Source organism: Amblyraja radiata, chromosome 7 (assembly GCF_010909765.2).
Source record: "Amblyraja radiata isolate CabotCenter1 chromosome 7, sAmbRad1.1.pri, whole genome shotgun sequence".
Lineage (NCBI taxonomy): Eukaryota > Metazoa > Chordata > Chondrichthyes > Rajiformes > Rajidae > Amblyraja > Amblyraja radiata.
The window spans coordinates 75,029,816-75,049,744 of record NC_045962.1 but is presented as its reverse complement, the minus strand read 5'-3'; the positions used below and the strand labels follow the sequence as shown (position 1 = coordinate 75,049,744).

Here is a 19,929-nt window from a genome sequence, read left to right as displayed (position 1 = left end):
CAACAACATTAAGTGCATTTACCAGGCAGATTACCAGTGGTTCAAGATGATAGCTCGCCATCACTTTCTCAGGATGATAAGCACTGCCGTTTCCAATGACACCCACACAAAGTAGATGGTTGAGCGGAATTTTTTGGATTGTGTATTTGCTCTTAATCTCTACCTTTTCCACGGGCCCAAAACCACCCTTGTGATGTTTCAATCAGTGTTACAGAGCGGGAAGAACAGGCAAGGTACAAGCAGTGCAACATGTTGCTACCAGTGTACGGTGACAACATACAGGTTTTGGATAGATCACAAAGTGCTGGAGTGACTCAGGGGTCAGGATGCATCTGTGGAGCACATGGATAGGCGGCGTTTCAGGTCGGGACCCTTTTTCGGACGCATATTTTGGAATCATACCTACTTAAATCCCAGTCGATGGCCAAATATCAACTCAATGTGCTGGTGTAATTCAGCGGGTCAGGCAGCATTTCTGGAGAGAAATTAGGTGGGAGATTTTGGTTTGGGATCCTTCTTCCAGATACGTCATCCATCGTTTTTCTCCAGAGATGCTGCCTGACCCGCTGAGTTACTCCAGCACTTTGTGTCTACAGTGTAAACCAGCATCTGCATTTCCTTTCTACCCAAATTAAATAGCCAGTTCCATAGTTATATTTTACAAAGAATTCAAATGGTAGTTTATGAAAGAACTTTGTTTGAGAGTATAGGGAGACGTCGAGAAGGCTAGGACTGTATTCCTTGAAGCACAGGAAGATACGGATTGATCTTATAGAGGTGTATAAAATCAGGAGAGGAACTGATATGGTAAATACACAGTCTTTTGCCCGGAGGACTTTAAGGTTTAAGGTGAGGGGGGGAAGACATAATAGGAACCTGAGGAGCAACCTTTTTATACAAAGGGTGGTAGATGTATGGAACGAGCTGGCGGAGGAGGTAGTTGAGGCAGGTACTGTCACAATGTTTAAAAAACATTTGTACAGGTACATGGGTTGGATAGGTTTACAAGGATAGGGGCTAAACACAGGCAGGTGGCACTGGTATAGATGGGGTCTGTTGGTAAGCATGGGCAAGTTGGGCCGAAGAGTCTTTTTCCACACTATACTACTCTATGAGAAGGATTCTATTTAATAAAGGATAATGATGGATTGGTTTTGGAGAGAAATGGGCTGTACAGCTTACTTTCTTTTCTCTGGATTTGATCTGTGATGTGTATTGCTGAAACACTTCAAGTTGTAGTTTTTTGACATTGAGCTTGTATTTGAAGTTTAGTACTAATGTACTAAGTTTAGTACGAATGTCGAACTCCCAGACTTCTGGTAAATTAAGAGTGATTCTAAGCCTTTCTCCAGACAATAACATTGCCTTATATAGGTAAATATTTGTTTCAAGTGTATTGAGCATGTGAGCAAAACCTCTCTGAATATCAGACCACAATCCCACAAAATAATTCCATCATTTACGTCAAACACAATCGCTTAGTTGAAACATTTTTTACTACCCTTCCCAAATGTTTGTGGAACTGGTCATACAATGGATGTTGTAGCACTGTGTTTAAGTTACTGGACCACTTTTAAAATATATAGATTTATGGAGTGAAAAGATAATATTCGTAATATTGAACATGGAACTGCCAGGTTTTCATAAAAACCCATCCAGCTCACCGTGTCTGCAGTACCTTGTGTCCACATTCAGGTCACTAATGTGGACACAAAATCTGCCATCCTTACCTCGTATGGACCACACGCAACTGACTCTTGAACCCTGCTCTAAAATAGCTTGGGGATCGCCAAGGTTGGAAACTAAATACCAGTCAGGCCAGTGATGTCCACACCCTTTGAATGAAATGTGAGCCTGAGTCTGGAATCCCCAAGCCATTTGGTTGAGTTTAGAGATACAGCGTGGAAACAGGCCCTTCGGTCCACCGAGTCCACACTGACCAGCAATCACCCCGTACACTAGCACTATCCTGCACACTAGGGACAATTTACAATCTTTACAGCAGCCAATCAACCTACAAATCCTTACGTCTTTGGAGTGTGGGAGGAAACTGAAACACGGGGAGAGCGTACAAACTCCATTCAGACAGCACCCGTAGTCAAGATCGAACCCGGGTCTCTGGTGCTGTGAGGCAGCAACTCCACCGTGCCAACTCGGCTTGTACTCGCTAGAATTTAGAAGTCGGTTTGTAATCGCTAGAATACAGAGAAGGTTCACCAGACTGATTCCTGGGATGGCAGGACTTTCATATGAAGAAAGACTGGATAGACTCGGCTTGTACTCGCTAGAATTTAGAAGATTGAGGGGGGATCTTATAGAAACTTACAAAATTCTTAAAGGGTTGGACAGGCTAGATGCAGGAAGATTGTTCCCGATGTTGGGGAAGTCCAGAACAAGGGGTCACAGTTTAAGGATAAGGGGGAAATCTTTTAGGACCGAGATGAGGAAAACATTTTTCACACAGAGAGTGGTGAATCTCTGGAATTCTCTGCCACAGAAGGTAGTTGAGGCCAGTTCATTGGCTATATTTAAGAGGGAGTTAGATGTGGCCCTTGTGGCTAAAGGGATCAGGGGGTATGGAGAGAAGGCAGGTACAGGATATTGAGTTGGATGATCAGCCATGATCATATTGAATGGCGGTGCAGGTTCAAAGGGCCGAATGGCCTACTCCTGCACCTATTTTCTATGTTTCTATAACTCTTGACTGAGGAAAATAGTCTGTCGACGTTGTGCAGGTATTGCCTTAGATGGCATGAACCATGGGACGGAGGTTACCCGTCAGCTGGTCTAAAACCGTGGTGACGTAGAGTTGCTCATTGGGGAGGCACTGGTGGTGACGGGATTCAAATCAGCCTATTGGAGACACTCTGAACCACCTGAGATAATTCCACCAATCACCAGTGGAAATTCAGGTAAGTATGTTTAGGGTTTCGAGGTACAGTGAAGAACCAGGCCCAATGAGTCCATGCCAACCACAGATGACCCGTACTCTGCTTCCATGTCCTGCACACTAGAAGCCAATTAACTGACAAACTTTATCTTGACACCACTTTAGACTTTAGAAATACAGCATGGAAACAGGCCCTTCAGTCCACAGAGTCGGCGCTGACCAGTGATCACCCCGTACACTAGCACAATCCAACACACTAGGGACAATTTTACTTTTTTATTGAACCAAAGCCAATTACAACTACAAACCTGCACGACTTTAGAATGTTGGAGGAAACCGGAGCACCCGGAGAAAAGCAACACGGTCACAGGGAAAATGTACAAACTCTACACAGGCAGTGCCCGAGGTCAGGATCAAATGCAGGTCGATGGCAATGTGAGGCAGCAGCTGCACCACTGTGCCGCCCTATGAATGGTTCTCCGGTTTTGCATTCCTTGTTGAAGTAACCACCCTACCAATAATCTGAATTTATTCTCATTAGGAAGAAGATATCTAATCTACCAGCTCTATGATACCATTATGGTCTTTCAGCAGAAATGTCAACCATACAGTATGTCTAGGAAAAGTTTCACTTTGTTTTTGTCCGCCACACTTATATTTTAACCTGAAAGTGGTCCTTGAAACATAATTGCCTGGGCACCCCTATGAAGGCAGTGAGTTTGGCTGAGACCAGGCCAGGATGCTTTACTGTTCAGCCTGCCCCAGTTTCATATACACTTCACAGCCAGGCTAATATTGCTGGAGTAACTCAGCAGATCAGACAGCATTTCTGGAGAAAAAGTAGTGAAGATAAGTTCCAACCCGAAACATCACCAATTATTTTTCTCCACAGATGCTACTTGACCTGCTGAGTTACTCCAGCATTTTGTGTCTATCTTCGGTTAAACCAGCATCTGCAGTTCCTTCCGTAACATTGCAGGGTTTGGGTACAGGAAGCGTATTTTATTCAAGGTAGTAAGGACATTTATGCTCCACACCTGGTGTATTGTGTGCATTTTTGGTCTCCTAATTTGAGGAATTACATTCTTGCTATTGAGGGAGTGCAGCGTACGTTCACCAGGTTAATTCCCGGGATGGTGGGACTGACGTATGATGAAAGAATGGGTCGACTGGAATTTAGAAGGATGAGGGGAGATCTTATAGAAACATATAAAATTCTTAAGGGATTGGACAGACTAGATGCAGGAGAAATGTTCCCGGTGCTGGGGGAGTCCAGAACGAGGGGGGTCACAGTTTAAGAATAAGCTGTAGGCCATTTAGGACTGAGATGAGGAAAAGCTTTTTCACCCTGAAAGTTGTCAATCTGGAATTCTCTGCCACTGAAGGTAGAGGAAGGCCAATTCACAGGATGTTTTCAAGAGAGAGTTAGATATAGCTCTTGGGGCTAACGGAATCAAGGGATATGGGGAAAAAGCAGGAACAGTGTACTGATTTAGGACGATCAGCCATGATCATATTGAATGGCTCGACGGGCCGAATGGTCTACTCCTGCACCTATTTTTTATGTTTTTATGGTTCTATGTTAGAACTGCTGTTACCCCAGCCAAGATTAGCACAGGCCACGGATCAAATCTGGGGCCTTCCTCAGTAATTGCTTCCAAAAGTTAATAATGCACAATTATGTTTTGCTTTCAACTCTCTTCAGATAAGGAAAATGGGCTCCCATTGTAGCTTAAAAGACATTTTTATTTGTGTGATGGTCTGCTGATATTTGCTCATTTAATCTGCACTAGAATATAGAAAGATTGCTTCAATGGACCATAATGAATGTGCCAGATTAATAATTTTGCTGGAATTTCTTGTGAAGATGCAGATCTATTTTTGGAAGTGGAAACTTATTAATAGTTTCATATGGGAACTGCCAGTCCAATAAAATGCAGTTTGTTTTCCAGCTTTCACTGCTTTTCCTTTCCAGGTGTCCCTGCTTCACTTACCAAATCTAGCTTTCTCAAGTATGCACGTAGCCAAATTCTATATCTTCTATTGCAAGCATGTTTTATTTGGATGATGACTTGTTATAGAGTCATAGAGTGATACAGTGTGGAAACAAGCCCTTCGGCCCAACTTGCCCACACCGGCCAACATGCCCAGCTACACAAGTCCCATCTGCCTGCGCTTGGTCCATATCCCTCCAAACCTGTCCTATCCATGTAGCTGTCTAACTGTTTCTTAAACATTGGGATAGTCCCAGCCTCAACTACCTCCTCTGGCAGCTTGTTCCATACACCCACCACCCTTTGTGTGAAAAGGTTAACCCTCAGATTCCTATTAAATCTTTGCCCCTTCACCTTGAACCTATGTCCTCTGGTCCAAGATTCCCCTACTCTGGGCAAGAGACTCTGTGCATCTGCCCGATCTATTCCTCTCATGATTTTGTACACCTCTGTAAGATCACCCCTCATCCTCCTCTGCTCCAAGGAATAGAGACCCAGCCTACTCAACCTCTCCGTACAGCTCACACCCTCTAGTCTTGGCAACATCCTTGTAAATATTGTCTGAACCCTTACAAGCTTGGCAATCGCTTTCCTATAACATGGTGCCCAGAACTGAGCACAATATTCTAAATGTGGTCTCACCAACGCCTTATACAACTATAACATGACCTCCCAACTTCTATACTCAATACTCTGAATGATGAAAGCTTTGTAGCTGCAGAAGAGGTGAGATTTGCGGGAAAATGTACAGGCTTTGGAAAAATAACTTACTTTCATTTCCAACTAACGAATATTCTATTCCCTGCCCACGTGCTGTTAATTCTTGTCTCCACACAACCTATCCTATGTTATTTTGCTCCTGACCACCTTCAGTGAGATTGGCTTTACTGTATTGCACAACCAGGGCTTTAGACTTGTGGCCATAGGATAGAATCTAATTACAGGACATAGATATTTTTGAAAATATGTCACAGTGTTTGCAAATAATGCCCAATTATCCACTATGCTCATTAAAAAGTAAATCTGTAGACTTTGTGAAAATGTACTTTCAAACTTTTCTTTGGTAATTGAGAGCGGGCAGAATTATTTTTATTGCAATTAAATTATTTGAATGTTGACATCTGTTATTGCATGTGCACTTTCAAATGAATAGAACGTCTGCCCAACAGTAATTCATAAGGATAGCGTCCTTTGAAGATTGCAATATCAATTCACAACGGCCCATGGTTGTTTCTGGGGAGCCTGCAAAAAAGCATTCCTGCTCCTCCCTGCCTTGTGTAAGTAAATTATAACTTTCCATCTGGGCTCCACTTCAGTTGGACTGTCAGCTGTAACTGAATGTGCGCAGTGCACACTCCACCCAGTGGTATCTACGGATGGTTTGCAGGGTCCCATGCATAGCGCAGGAGTACAATTTTCACTCCAAATACATCCAAGCTTACATAGAAACATAGAAAATAGGTGCAGGAGTAGGCCATTCGGCCCTTCGAGCCTGCACCGCATTCAATATGATCATGGCTGATCATCCAACTCAGTATCCTGTACCTGCCTTCTCTCCATACCCCCTGATCCCTTTAGCCACAAGGGCCACATCTAACTCCCTCTTAAATCTAGCCAATGAACTGGCCTCAACTACCTTCTGTGGCAGAGAATTCCACAGATTCACCACTCTGTGTGAAAAATGATTTTCTCATCTCGGTCCTAAAAGACTTCCCCCTTATCCTTAAACTGTGACCCCTTGTTCTGGACTTCCCCAACATGGGGAACAATCTTCCTGCATCTAGCCTGTCCAACCCCTTAAGAATTTTGTAAGTTTCTATAAGATCCCCCCTCAATCTTCTAAATTCTAGCGAGTACAAGCCGAGTCTATCCAGTCTTTCTTCATATGAAAGTCCTGCCATCCCAGGAATCAGTGTGGTGAACCTTCTCTGTACTCCCTCTATGGCAAGAATGTCTTTCAGTTCAGTGTCCTAAGCATTGATTGTTGATCCTGGGTATGATAGGGATGCCTCTACTCTCGCCGAAATAAAACGGTTTCAGTTTTAGTTTATTGTCACGTGTACCGACCGGGGTACAGTGAAAAGCTTTCCTTGCCTACTGACCAGCCCGGCTATACATGAATACGATCGAGCCATTCACTGTGTTCAGATACATGATAAAGGAATAGAGTTTAGCGCATGGTAAAAACAATTGTCGCTCCTGTGCTTCGACAGATAGAGACGGTTAGTTGAACACTGAAACTGCTCAGTGGATCAGGCATCACCTAGAGAAAGAACGAGATGGACATACAAATTCTAGTGGAAGGACAGAGTCAGAGATAAGGGATGTGGTGGGCGAATGGTGGTATTCGAGTGCTGATGGGCAGAGGAGGAGAGAAGGACAAAAAGGAAAATCCATGGAAGAATAGATAGGAGTTACGGTAAAACAACAGAAGGGGATGATGGTGCAAGATAATAGGGCTGTTATTAAAATAATAGCTGGCTGGGTCTAGGTTAGGGAGTGTCCAACAACAGAACCATTAACAGCACCTGCTATCAGGCAAGTGGAAGCAGTGCTTCTGCATATTAAAGTTGTTGAGTACATTGCTTTTGTCCAGAAGGTGTTGGTGCTGAATCTAAACTTGAGACATTCCCTGAGCTTGCAGTGTGTACACTGTGGGAAACTGTCACTTTTAAGGTTTAACATCCCCAAATTGATAGTTTAGTTTCATTTAGAGATACAGTGCGGAAACAGGAAACAGGAACCAGGCCCACCGAGTCCGCGCCGACCAGCGTTCCCTGTACACTAGCACTTTCCTATGCACTAGGAACAATTTGCAATCTTTACCAAAGCCAATTAACCTACAACCCTGCACGTCTTTGGAATGTGGGAGGAAATTGGAGCACCCGGGGAGAACTCAAGCAGCAGGAGGAGGAACATACAAACTCCGTACAGACAGAACCCGTGTAAATTGCTAGTTCTAAGCTTCCCCCCAGTCTAGTTTCAGTCAAAAACCACTGAATCAAGCATTTTCACAACTAATCTTTATTTTGACAAAACACAATTACAGTTCCAACTACTGTACCTAACAACTGCGGGTTCGATCCTCCTATCTGCCTGATCAAGCCCTCGCTCAAACAGAGACACTCCAGAAGGTCATGCAGTCCTAAGCGCTCTCCCAGAAGATCGACGTAGGACCGCGTGGCAGCGGAATTTTATAGGTCCCCGAACCTTGAGTGGCCGAACTACATGGGGGTAGTCTCTTTACAATCCAATTACAGTTATCGATTAGCCCCATACATGACAGACATTTCTCTAACCCAGTAATACAGCAGCCAATACATTGTATTCAAACAGGACTTCTCGGAGAAAGCAAACATCGCAACATTTGCCATGATATGCAAGAAAACCAGACAAGGCTCAATACCTCATCCAATCAACATTCAGTCAAGTAAAGCTTTGCAACATTATTTGCAATTATTTACAAGGTGTATGTCTGGTTTGCAGTCATCCAATCCATTCTATGCATTTTGCACCTAATTGTCAGGGTCTGCAGATGTTCCCATTCTCTTCCTGCAGTTTAGATCTAAGCTCTAAACAAACTGGAACCATTCTGCAGCTTGTCCCATTTCTACAGAGAGCACTTTCAAATTGACCAAATGGCCTAGCAGCCCTGAAGCCTTTACTCAATTTTAGTCCTAGCCTCTCCAATCTGGCCAGGATTAACGCCCGTAGTCAGGATCGAGCCTGATTCTCTGGCGCTGTAAGGCAGCAACTCTATCGCTGAGCCACCGTGGAGCCCCAATGCTGATTTGATTCCTTATTTTCCCGAAAGAGGCAATCTGCTCAGAGAGAATTATAGGTTTCATAAAACATCAAAGACATAAATATTGGTTTTATGCAACTCAAGGGTCTTGGTGAAATTAATGGTGGTTTGTGTAGATTTGAACTGTGTGATAGGGGTCATTCCAATTGTTAATTTATTGAGCTAGATGACAGACAGTGGCAGAGTGAACTGTCAGAACATAGAACAGTACAGCACATGACAGGCCCCTCAGCTTACAATGCCTCTGCCAAACATGATGCAAAGTTATACTAATTTCCTCTGCCTGTTCGTGATCCATATCCTTCCATTCCCCGCATGTCCAAAGCCTCTTAAATCATATCTGCTTCCATCGCCTTCCCTGGCAGCACGTTACAGGAAACAACCACTTTGTGTAAAAAAAAAAGTGCCCTGCACATCTCCTTTAAACGATGCCCCTTTGACCTTAATGCTATGCCTTCTAGCCTTTGGCATTTCCACCCTGGGAAAAACTTTCTGAATATCTCATGCCTCTCGTAATTCTATACACTGGTTTTCCCTCAACCTCCAACACTCCAGAGAGAACAAGCCACGCTTGTCTAACCTCTAATACCCGCTAATCCAGGCAGCATTCTAATAAACTTCTTCTGCACACTCTCCAAAGCCTCAGCATCCTTCCTGTGATGAGATAACCAGAACTGCGCACAATACTCTTAAGTGGGGCCAAACCAAAGTTTTGATTTTTAAAAATCATCACCTGCAGCAGGGTATAATTATGGCATTACATTAATAGTTTCTGAATCTACTGTAAAACAATAAAAGAAAAGCTTGTCTAAACTTTGTAACTTTCAAAACTTGGGATAGCCTCAATTCTTTATCGGCAATTCAGCATGTTTGAAATGTCATCCGTGCTGTAGTGCTGTGCTGTAAAATACACTATACTTGCACACAGACATAAGTTACCCGGAAAACTCCACTGCAGAGTTGACTCCACACACTCAGGTTAAGAAAATGTTGATGACTCCATTTTCATAAAGATTCCATTTTACTTAATCTAGGTATCAGCAGTCACAGTGCAAACCAACACTTGGGGACAGAGGAAACCAGTTTTCAGTATGAAATTAAAAAAATCACTAGTATAAGCAAATGAGTTCACTCGTAAGATATAGAAACCCAGTCATCTATTTCCCTAAAAGCAGCTTATGTAAATATGCCAGACTAAATTATGATTTCACTTACAAGTCCAAACGTATAATTTTCTTTCAAGGCGCAATGACTGAAATCTGATCTGATCTGAGAGGTGGAGAAACAAGAGAACATCCATTTAAAAGTTCTGCTGTTGCCACTTAGATTGAAACACTGTAAACCCTCGTTATAATGGACCATAGGAGGGGGGATGGTGTTCGTTATTGCCGATTGTCCGTTATAACCGAGTAGGGGATTTGTTCCAACCACCTGGTAGTCACTCCGTGAAACAACCTTGCTTTCAAATGTAGGTCCACCACCGATTTTCCAGCACCCTTGGTTCCTGAGCCTATCTGGATTATCCAACAGAGGTCTTACGGCCTCCAAGAAGGGTCCAACTGTACCTGAACGGTCCACCTAGGCTGGCACGGAGCCATAATGCCAGCCTGCAAAGTCGGCATTGGATCCCCATCGGTTATGGGGATGGATCTTCCGGCTCTGCCCGGGCCGGAGTTCCAGAACCCCGGCTGTAGGGGGGGAAAGTCAACCCGTCAATCGGTGCGGAAGTCCAGGTGACGTGGAGATTGGCTGCCTCACCCGGCGTAGACGCCACATTTTTGCGGAGACTTCTGGGGAGGATTTCAAGTAGGCAATGTAATTTAATGGTCATACTGTAGTGATAGGAGTAGAATTAGGCCATTCAGCCCATCAAGTCTACTCCGCCATTCAATCATGGCTGATCTATCTCTCCCTCCTAACCCCATTCTCCTGCCTTCCCATAATCTCTGACACCTGTACTCATCAAGAATTTATCTATCTCTACCTTACAAATATCCACTGATTTGACCTCCACAGCCTTCTGTGGCAAAGAATTCCACAAATTCACCACCCTCTGACTAAAGAAATTGCTCCTCATCTCCTTCCCAAAGCAACGTTCTTTAATTCTGAGGCTATGACCTCTAGTCCTAGACTCTCCCACTAGTGGAAACATCCTCTCCACATGCACTCTATCCAAGCCTTGCACTGTTCGATACATTTCAATGAGGTCCCCACCCCTCATTCTTCTAAACTCCAGCGAGTACAGGCCCAGTACCATCAAGCTCGCGCTGATCGTATTTTAACCCACTCATTCCTGAGATCATTCTTGGATCCTCTCCAGAGCCAGCACATCATTCCTCAGATACGGTGCCCAAAATTGCTCACAATACTCCAAATGTGGCCTGACCAGCGCCTTAGAGAACCTCAGCTGGATTAAAGTAGGTGTCGGACCATGAGTGCTGGAACATCAGTGTTGGACCTGAACAAAGTTCTTTTGAACAGCTAAACATGTGTTACCCACATGCGTACAAGCTAAACATTCCTATCTTCTCAGCTGTAATTGCCATTGTCAAGGGGAGGTTGTTTTTTTTTTAATGCTTGGATAAGAGCTATTCATTTCCAAAAGATCCCACAGAGTGGCTAATCATTATGAGACCAAATTAAGTGATAAAGTGTATCTTTTTTCACTCCCAAGATCACTCTCCCACTCTCGCTACAGATGTCTTGTTTGCTGTTTCCGAAAAGACTATTTTGAGCGTACTAAATGTGTGCACAATAAAACTGACAGAGTATATGTAAGCTATGTCTTCTTATGATGCAGGCACTTAAGAATCTATTAAAAAAATTACGCATGCAGTGTAGCCATAACATGATAGCAGATGTTGTCAGAGGCTGAGGATGATCGGTGTTGGTTTCCTGGATTTGAATCAAAAAGAGTTTAGAAATTGGAAAGCAAAACAAAATCCACAGATGCTGATCGGAGAGGAAATCAACCCTACTGGAAATACCCAGCAAGTAAGGCAGCATCCGTGGAGGAAGAAACAGCTCATGTTTTAGGTCAATGATACAAATCAGAATGAAAAAATGTTTGAAATCAAGCATGTTTTGAGTTGCAAAGAGGAGGGGTGGAGAGAATAAAGAGAATGTGATGGAGTGGAGATTCAGATGTATTAACCTGCTCCTGTTCTGTTTAGGTACATACAACATTTTTTGTGCATTCTATTTCACTGGAATTGCACCCATTTCTGAAGGAAGTCCCATCCATTATTGGGCCTGGTACTTCTGACACAATTCACCTCCACATGGGTGACTTGCACATATGATATCTTCATCAATATTGATTTATCTCATCAAGAACGTGCAGCATCTTTCACAACCTCACTGTCCCATCCCAGAATATTTCTGAAGTGCAAATGGACACAAAATGCTCAACGAACTCAGTGGGTCAAGCAGCATCTCTGGAGAACACGGATAGGTGGCATTTCGGGCTGGTACCCTCTTTCAGATTGAGGAAGGGTCCTGACCCAAATTGGCACTTGTCCATGTTCTCCAGCGATGCTGCCTAATATGTTGAGTTACTCAAGCACTTTGTATTTGGGATGCGGCATTAAATCCATGCAGGGTAAAACCCCGGAAACTGTACTAATATCCTATTCTGGTGCCACCAGACAGGAGACCAATATTGACAAAATTGCAAGAAGAACTCTCCATCCCTGCTTCATAACAGTGCTATGAACCCTTTTGCATTTATCAGTCACTGTAACAGCTCACTTGAAAATCAGTATTTGAGAAGCTGCGATATCCATTAACACTGCAACATTAGTGTCAGCTAGGTTTACATGGCCATGTATCTGAAGTAGAATATGAACTCACAGCCCTCTGATTTGATCAAAATGTGCTTATTTCTATATTTTCTTTCTCTTTGAAAGCCTGATTTTATGGAAAGGTGTATTTATTAATTTTCAGTCACAGATGGGAATATTTGTAGACTAAATTTGTCCAAGCTGTATTTAGAAATCTCATTTAAGGGAAGTTTACAAAAAGGTGTTTATGCGCCACGTCTGTTAGTACATTGAATGTTTTCGTTTCACTGTGAGACCTTGGTGTGTTAATGCCTCCTCTGACCACAGTAGAAATGAGCTGTTCATAAGTTGCCTAGATTTCCATTGTCCATAGCATACATCCATTGACTGACGCTGCCCAGAGCATGCATGATCAATGATCAGAAAGCATGAAAAAAGAAAATGTGAGCCTTCCAAGGAACGTACAATTTGTTCTCTCATGAATACCACACACCTCATTTAATCTCCTGATGAAAGAAAAAAACGGTTTTCAAAGTTAAATCAAGCATAATTCCCAGACCATTCCTGGAGCTGACTCTAATCTGAGCCATTGCTATGATTAACATTATTGCTATGATTTTATCTCCTCCAAGACCATCATCAACATCATATTCAATTGTATCAGGCTAAACATATAATCGATCATATAATGCATCCTCTTTCTAAATGAACACAAAAATTAAGAACACAATAATAACAAATTGATGTTAATCATTTAAAAATTGTTTTATGATCATCATTACAATTACCATCTCTTTCATAAGGTCATAAGATAGGAGCAGAATTGGGCTATTTGGCCAATCAAGTCTACTCTGCCAATCAATCATGGCTGATCTATCTTTCTCCTGCCTTCTCCCCATAACCTCACCCACTGCAGCCGATCCCACCATTCTTGGATTGTAAAAAAAATGCATTTGATTTGTCTTCGTTCAAGCATCTTAGTTTTACACTTGTGCCCTGGAGTTTTCTATTCAGGGGCCACATCAGGTTATCTGCTTAATCCACTACCTTGGCTTTTTGACACTTTAGGAACATGGATTAGGCTGATCTCCAAATCTTTTCTCAGTTACAAACTTCTGCTGTATGACTGTGACCTTGTAGCTTAGAGCCTTCCGCGCCAGAATTTTCCCTTGTAATCCCCTGTGAGCCTTTGCCGATAAATTAATCTCCTAAAAGGAAAATATCCAAGGTTGCCAACAGTATTTTGAAAGTACCTCCATCCCAAAGATCTACGTGAGACATGAACAACGTATTTAAGTTATAGCCAGATACTGTCATAGAAAGATAGAAAAAAAGGTGCAGGAGTAGGCCATTTGTCCCTTCGAGCCAGCACTGCCATTCAATATGATCATGGCTGATCATCCAAAATCAGTACCCTGTTCCTGCTTTTTCCCCATATCCCTTGATTCCTTTAGCCCTAAGAGCTAAATCTAATTCTTTCTTGAATATATCCAAGTGAATTGGCCTTCTGTGGCAGAGAATTCCACAGATTCACAACTCTCGAGATGTACCAAAGTTCACTGAAATATCTGTTGATGGCACCTTGATATTAATAGAAGATATTTAGAAATCATTGCATTCAGTTGTTTTTCTTAGATATAATGTTTCCATCTTTTGATGCAGACACCTTTATCAGTTATTATTCCAGTGTGCATGAACCTTCCATAATTCTTCGTACTATTGTTATAATTATCACACCGACACTAGATGCTTTTAATGGCAAGTACAATGCGTACTATGCTACTCATCGTAGTCTGTGCCCCAAACAGCGATCAGTGCCACTTCTCTGGTCATTGCCCATGAGTCAATCAAAGCTCTGTCAAGTTTTTTTTTATCCTGTTGCTGTGAGTTTTCAATCAATGCCACAGATTCAATTAAATCTTCATCATTAGCATCATATATGAAACATTTTTGGATGCTTCCCAAAAATCCTAATCAATCCCTACTGGATAACTCTAATACCCTGGACACTTTCCTCTCCATAAGATCTGCCAGTAGTTATCGCTGCTGCCTTCTAGTTCCAGCGACTCTTGTTCAATCATAACTACCGATGGAGTTAGGATTCTCTCAATGACAGTCAATGGTCAATGGTGTGTCCATTGTCACATGTGCGAAGTGCAAACGCACAGTGAAATTATTTTCTCACAAACAGTCCAGTAGAGTATTGTCATACCTATGCACATTTCCCATGAGCAAATTGTACAGAAATAGTCCACGGATCCCACGTGCAAGAGGTGCCATGTTTAGGCGCCATTTTCAGAGTCCAGTCCACGCTCTAGTTGTTATGAGCGGTGCCCGATCCAGGCAAACACCAGGCATGGATTTCCCTCTGATTCTCTGGTTTCCTTCAGCATCCCGAAGACACGTAAATGACCCCATTTATCAGTGAGAACTGGACTAGCTGTGCTTCAGTCCTACTGATATTAACACTGCAAAATACTACAACTTAACTTTTATTTACTTCAAGCCAATGGATTTCAAAATCCTTTTTGATTTTTTTTTACATAGCTTACGTGGGGGAATTTTTTTTTTTACATAGTCCGCTTATGTGGAGAAAAACTATTGGAAACAAACAACTTCTGTCTGAAGAAGGGTTTCGGCCCGAAACGTCGCCTATTTTCTTCGCTCCATAGATGCTGCTGCACCCGCTGAGTTTCCCCAGCAATTTTGTGTACCTTCTAACTTCTAAATAACCATCAGTTTTAGTGACTGTTTATTTGATATACATGCAAATAACCACTCGATGTGGGGAAGAAGAGTTAACTAGTGCTGATATTTGTGGTTGAAATTCTATCTGACCATCATTTTTTCTTAACAGTGGTGTGCCATCAGAGGGATTAGATTACAATCTCTATTGCTGACCGCGCTCTGAATAAGAGTGGTTGTGGAGGGCAAAACATATACTTAACTTGCCCGAATAAGCTTCAAAACCACCACAGATATGAAAATTAAACTGCCTCTCTGGGAGATGGGAAAACACAAAATGTGCACATGAAAGAGATGGGGGAACGACATAATTGTAATGATAGTCATAAAACTGAGAGAGAACGAACAGCTCTAAGCACACTACTTGAAGACATGTTGGAGCAGTAGTTTAATTTAGTTTAGAGATACAGCGCGGAAACAGGCCCTTCGGCCCACCGAGTCCGCGCCGACCAGCGATCCCCGCACACCCACGATAGCCTACACACACTAGGGACAATTTTACAATTATACCAAGCCAATTAACCTACAAACACTGTACGTCTTTGGAATGTGGGAGGAAACCGAAGATCCCGGAGAAAACACACAATGTCAGGGGGAGGACATACAAACTCCATACAGACAGTACCCGTAGTCAGGATCGAAACTGGGCCTCTGGCAATGAAGTGTCATTTATGTTAATCGACAAAGAAGTAGAGGCATGCATTACTGTGGTCCTTTCCAAATCCATTTCCAAAGCATGTTACAGCAAATGATGGTTACTCCCTGTTTTAAGCATCACAACTGCCAGATGGTCCTGAGCATGGTCCCACAAATAGCATTGTTCTAGTGAGCTGATAATCTATTTAAAAAATGACACTGGCCAGAAAAGCACAGTGGTCTCTCAGTTGCCTGCCAGCCCCTATTTTTGTTTATCAAATCTCCAGAGTAGATTTTGACCCCCACTATTATTTCTGACTCAGAGGTATTACCAGCCAAAAGAGTCACAGCTACTAATTAAAGAGCAAGGGTTTAATTTTATTATTGACATATGTACCGAAATACAGTGAAAGGATTTGTTGTACATGCTATCCAATCAAATCAGATAATACCATGCATAAATACGATTAGACAAAACTCAAGGTAGGGCAAAGGGGAAGATGCAGAGTGCAGAATATAGTTCTCAGCATTTTAGCATACTGTTCCAGCGACAAAGTCCAATGTCCGCAATGGGGTAGAGGTAAATCGGACAGTACCCTAGCATGGAGGGACCATTCAGAAGCCTGATTACAGAGGGGAAGAAACAAATGCTGGAGTAACACAGCAGGTCAGGTGGCATCTCTGGAGAAAAAGGGCCGGTGACGTTTCAGGTTGTGACCCTCCTTCCGACCCAAAACATCATCAATCCTTTTTCCCCAGAGATGCTCCCTGACCCTCTCAGTTACTCCAGTACTTTGTGTCTATCTCCGGTATAAACTGGCATCTGCAGTTCCGTTCTACACTAGGTGGCACGGTGGCGCAGCAGTAGAGTTGCTGCCCTACTGCGCTTGCAGCACCGCAGACCCCGGTTCTCCCCGTGACCGCGTGGGTTTTCTCCGATATCTGGGTTTTTTTCCCACACTCCAACACACACGTACAGGTATGTAGGTACATTGGCTTGGTAAATGTAAACATTGTCCCTAGTGTGTGTAGGATAATGTTAATTTGTGGGAATCGCTGGTCGGCGCGGACTCGGTGAGCCGAAGGGCCTGTTTCCGCACTGTATCTCTAAACTAAACGAAACAAGCTGTTCCTGAGTCTGGTGGTGCACACTTTCAAGCTTCCCTACCTTCTGCCTGACGGGAGGGGGAAGAAGAAGGAATGGCTGGAGGTGGGACAAGTCTTTATTTTAACTCGGAGATGAGCACTGGTCTGCTCATAAAGACTTAGCCCTCTGTTAAGGCTGAACTACCACTGCAATTCCCACTCTCTCACTTAAGTTCAGATCAGCAGCCTCTCTTTCCAACTCCCACCTTAATCAAGTAGATCTACAAACCTCTTTCAAGCTCGCCATTCTTCCTTTCAACAGTTATTCATTCACTGCTTTGCAAGAGCTTAAGCACACAACGTTTTTCTCATCCCTAACCCCGCTCGGGATGTGAGTTTTGTGCCATTTCCCAGAAGGATGACAGATGTATGAAATAAGCTGTCAGGCAGGGAAATGGAAAACAATAATTTAAAATAAAACTAACCCACGAGACAATTCGATATATTCCAAAGAGCCAAGGGGAAAAATTTCGAGATGGTTTAAGTGGGCTGGGTTGTTAATTTAGGTAAGTATTTGTTTTCTTGAAGCTTTATGTGTAAAAAATGGGAAGTTGAGTAGAATTATAGAACATTGGCAAGAAGTCTATTCCAGTGTGCTTTATTTTTAATTTATTTCTTCATTTGCAGGATGCCAACATCTCTGGCAATGCTAGCATTTATTGTCAACCAATAACTAGAGAGCAGCCCATCTAACTCATTGAAGACCCTCTGACTATCACTATCTTTGATCGGACTTCACTGGCTTTATCTTGCACTAAACGTTATTCCCATTATTCCCATTATCATGTGTCTGTACACTGCAGATGGATCGATTGTAATCATGTATTGTCTTTCCGCTGATTGGTTCGCACACAACAAAAGCTTTTCACTGTACCTCGGTTCACGTGACAATAAACTAAACTCAAACTCAAACTATCCCTTGCTGCCTCATGAACTGAGGAAGCAGTCAAAATGCAATCACACGAGTGGGTCTGAAATTACATGCAGGCCGGACCCAGTAAGGCAGGCAGGGTTCCAAAGAACATTAATGCTTCATTGGTTCAATCATACTTTTTTGACATGTGTATCTCAGTACAGTGATTTTTTGTTGTTGCATACAATTCAGTGATGATCCAGCTATACATTAGGCATGATCATACTAAGTATAAGCGTGTAAGATAATAAACCGCATAGTCACTCGACAAGAGTCACCATGTTTTAGCATAGGTCTGGAACCAACGGTGCCGGAAAATCGGTGGTGGATCTGTAGTAGGTTCCACCTACTCACCACTGGTGGAGTAACATCTGGAGTAACAAGTAGTGCCGAGAGTCTTACATTTGTGACAACAGTGCTTGGCCCCCGTCTGATGTCACCGATTCCTTTTTTGCAGAAACCTTATGTTTGTAAAATTCCTGGATGCACCAAGAGGTACACAGACCCGAGCTCGCTCCGGAAACACGTGAAGACCGTGCACGGGCCAGACGCCCACGTGACGAAAAAGCACCGCAACGACGTGCATCCGAGGCCGCCACCAGCCAAAGAGCCCGGAGACCACGATGTGGCCTTTGGCCACGGTAACAGGGTGTCTGGGGAAAAGGCAGAAGCCAACAGCACCAGTGGAGGCTTGGAGGACAACCTGCAAATGAAAACCATCAAGACCGAAAACTCTGTGGTAAGAGCACTAAAACACTGGCTCGTGACAAATAGGAAAGGTGACACAATCATTAATTGCAAGCCTCCATGCAATTAGATTTGGCAATGAAGATATTATTATCATACAACTATCCATTGCAGAAAGGCACCATTGGCCCTGCCAGGCCCATGAGTGTTAATTAATTGTAATCCAGAAAGAAAATATGATCAGTGTAGATACCACATTGAAGTACAAGATATTGTAAAGTTAATTACTCGTATTGGGGAATTCATGTGATTTACTACTATTATTTAACCAATATATTTTCCAGTCTTATTCCTAACATTTGCTCTGTCAATCCAAATCTCTTGCTGTCATATCCCATGCTCTGTGGGTAGTATGGTGGTGCAGTCAAAGAGTTGCTGCCTAACAGTGCCAGAGACTTGGTTTGTTCCTGACTGCAGGAGCTGTCTGTGTGGAGTTTGTATATTCTACCTGTGACCACGTGTGTTTTCTCCGGGTACTCCGGTTTCCTCCCCACACGTCGAAGACATACAGCTTTGTAGGTTAATTGGCTTCTGTAAATTGTAAATTGTCTCCAGTGTGTGGGATAGTGCTGGAGTACGAGGTGATCGCTGGTCGGCATGGACTCGGTGGGCTGAAGGGCCTGTTTCCACGCTGTATCTCTAAAGTCTAATAACTTTGACGTAGCGATCAATACCAGGACTGAGAATGTTTTTATTTGTACAGTTAAGAGGCAGAAATATCCGGCACCCCTACTCAGTACAACAGAACTCAGGCAGTTGAACAAGAAGTCAGCTGCAATAGTGTCTGAACTTCATTGGATTCCAAACACAGCCACATAGGTCAGGAGCGTGCTGACCCACATTATGTGATTAGCGGGTAATTCTCTCTGGAGCTTTCAACTAAAGAGAACCACAATATAGGATGCTAGCTATTGGATTTCCAGTGTGTCCTGCTTCTGAACAGACCTATGGGATTTATTAGCGGCCACGGTGGCGCAGCGGTAGAGTTGCTGCATTGCTTACATCGCTTGCAGCGCCGGAGACCCGCGTTCGATCCCAACTACGGGTGCTGTCTGTACAGAGTTTGTACGTTCTCCCCGTGACCGCGTGGGTTTTCTCCCAGATCTTCAGTTTCCTCCCACACTCCAAAGACGTACAGGTGTGTAAGTTAATTGGCTTGGTGTATGTGTAAATTGTCCCTAGTGTGTTTAGGATAGCGTTAATGAGCGGGGATCGCTGGTCGGTGTGGAATCGGTGGGCCGAAGGGCCTGCTTCTGAGCTGTATCTCTAAA

The 19,929-nt window shown here is 43.2% G+C and overlaps 1 protein-coding gene across 6 annotated transcripts in view; it reads left to right on the top strand.

The window, feature by feature from the left end:
* The window catches only part of gli2 (GLI family zinc finger 2), a 447,759-nt gene that overhangs the window by 416,269 nt on the left and 11,561 nt on the right, over positions 1 to 19,929 (top strand). For all 6 annotated transcript variants that reach the window (XM_033024822.1, XM_033024823.1, XM_033024826.1 and 3 more), the window contains one exon: positions 18,369 to 18,650. In XM_033024822.1, the coding sequence (XP_032880713.1) occupies positions 18,369 to 18,650 (282 nt within the window). The remainder of the gene's footprint in view (positions 1 to 18,368; positions 18,651 to 19,929) is intronic.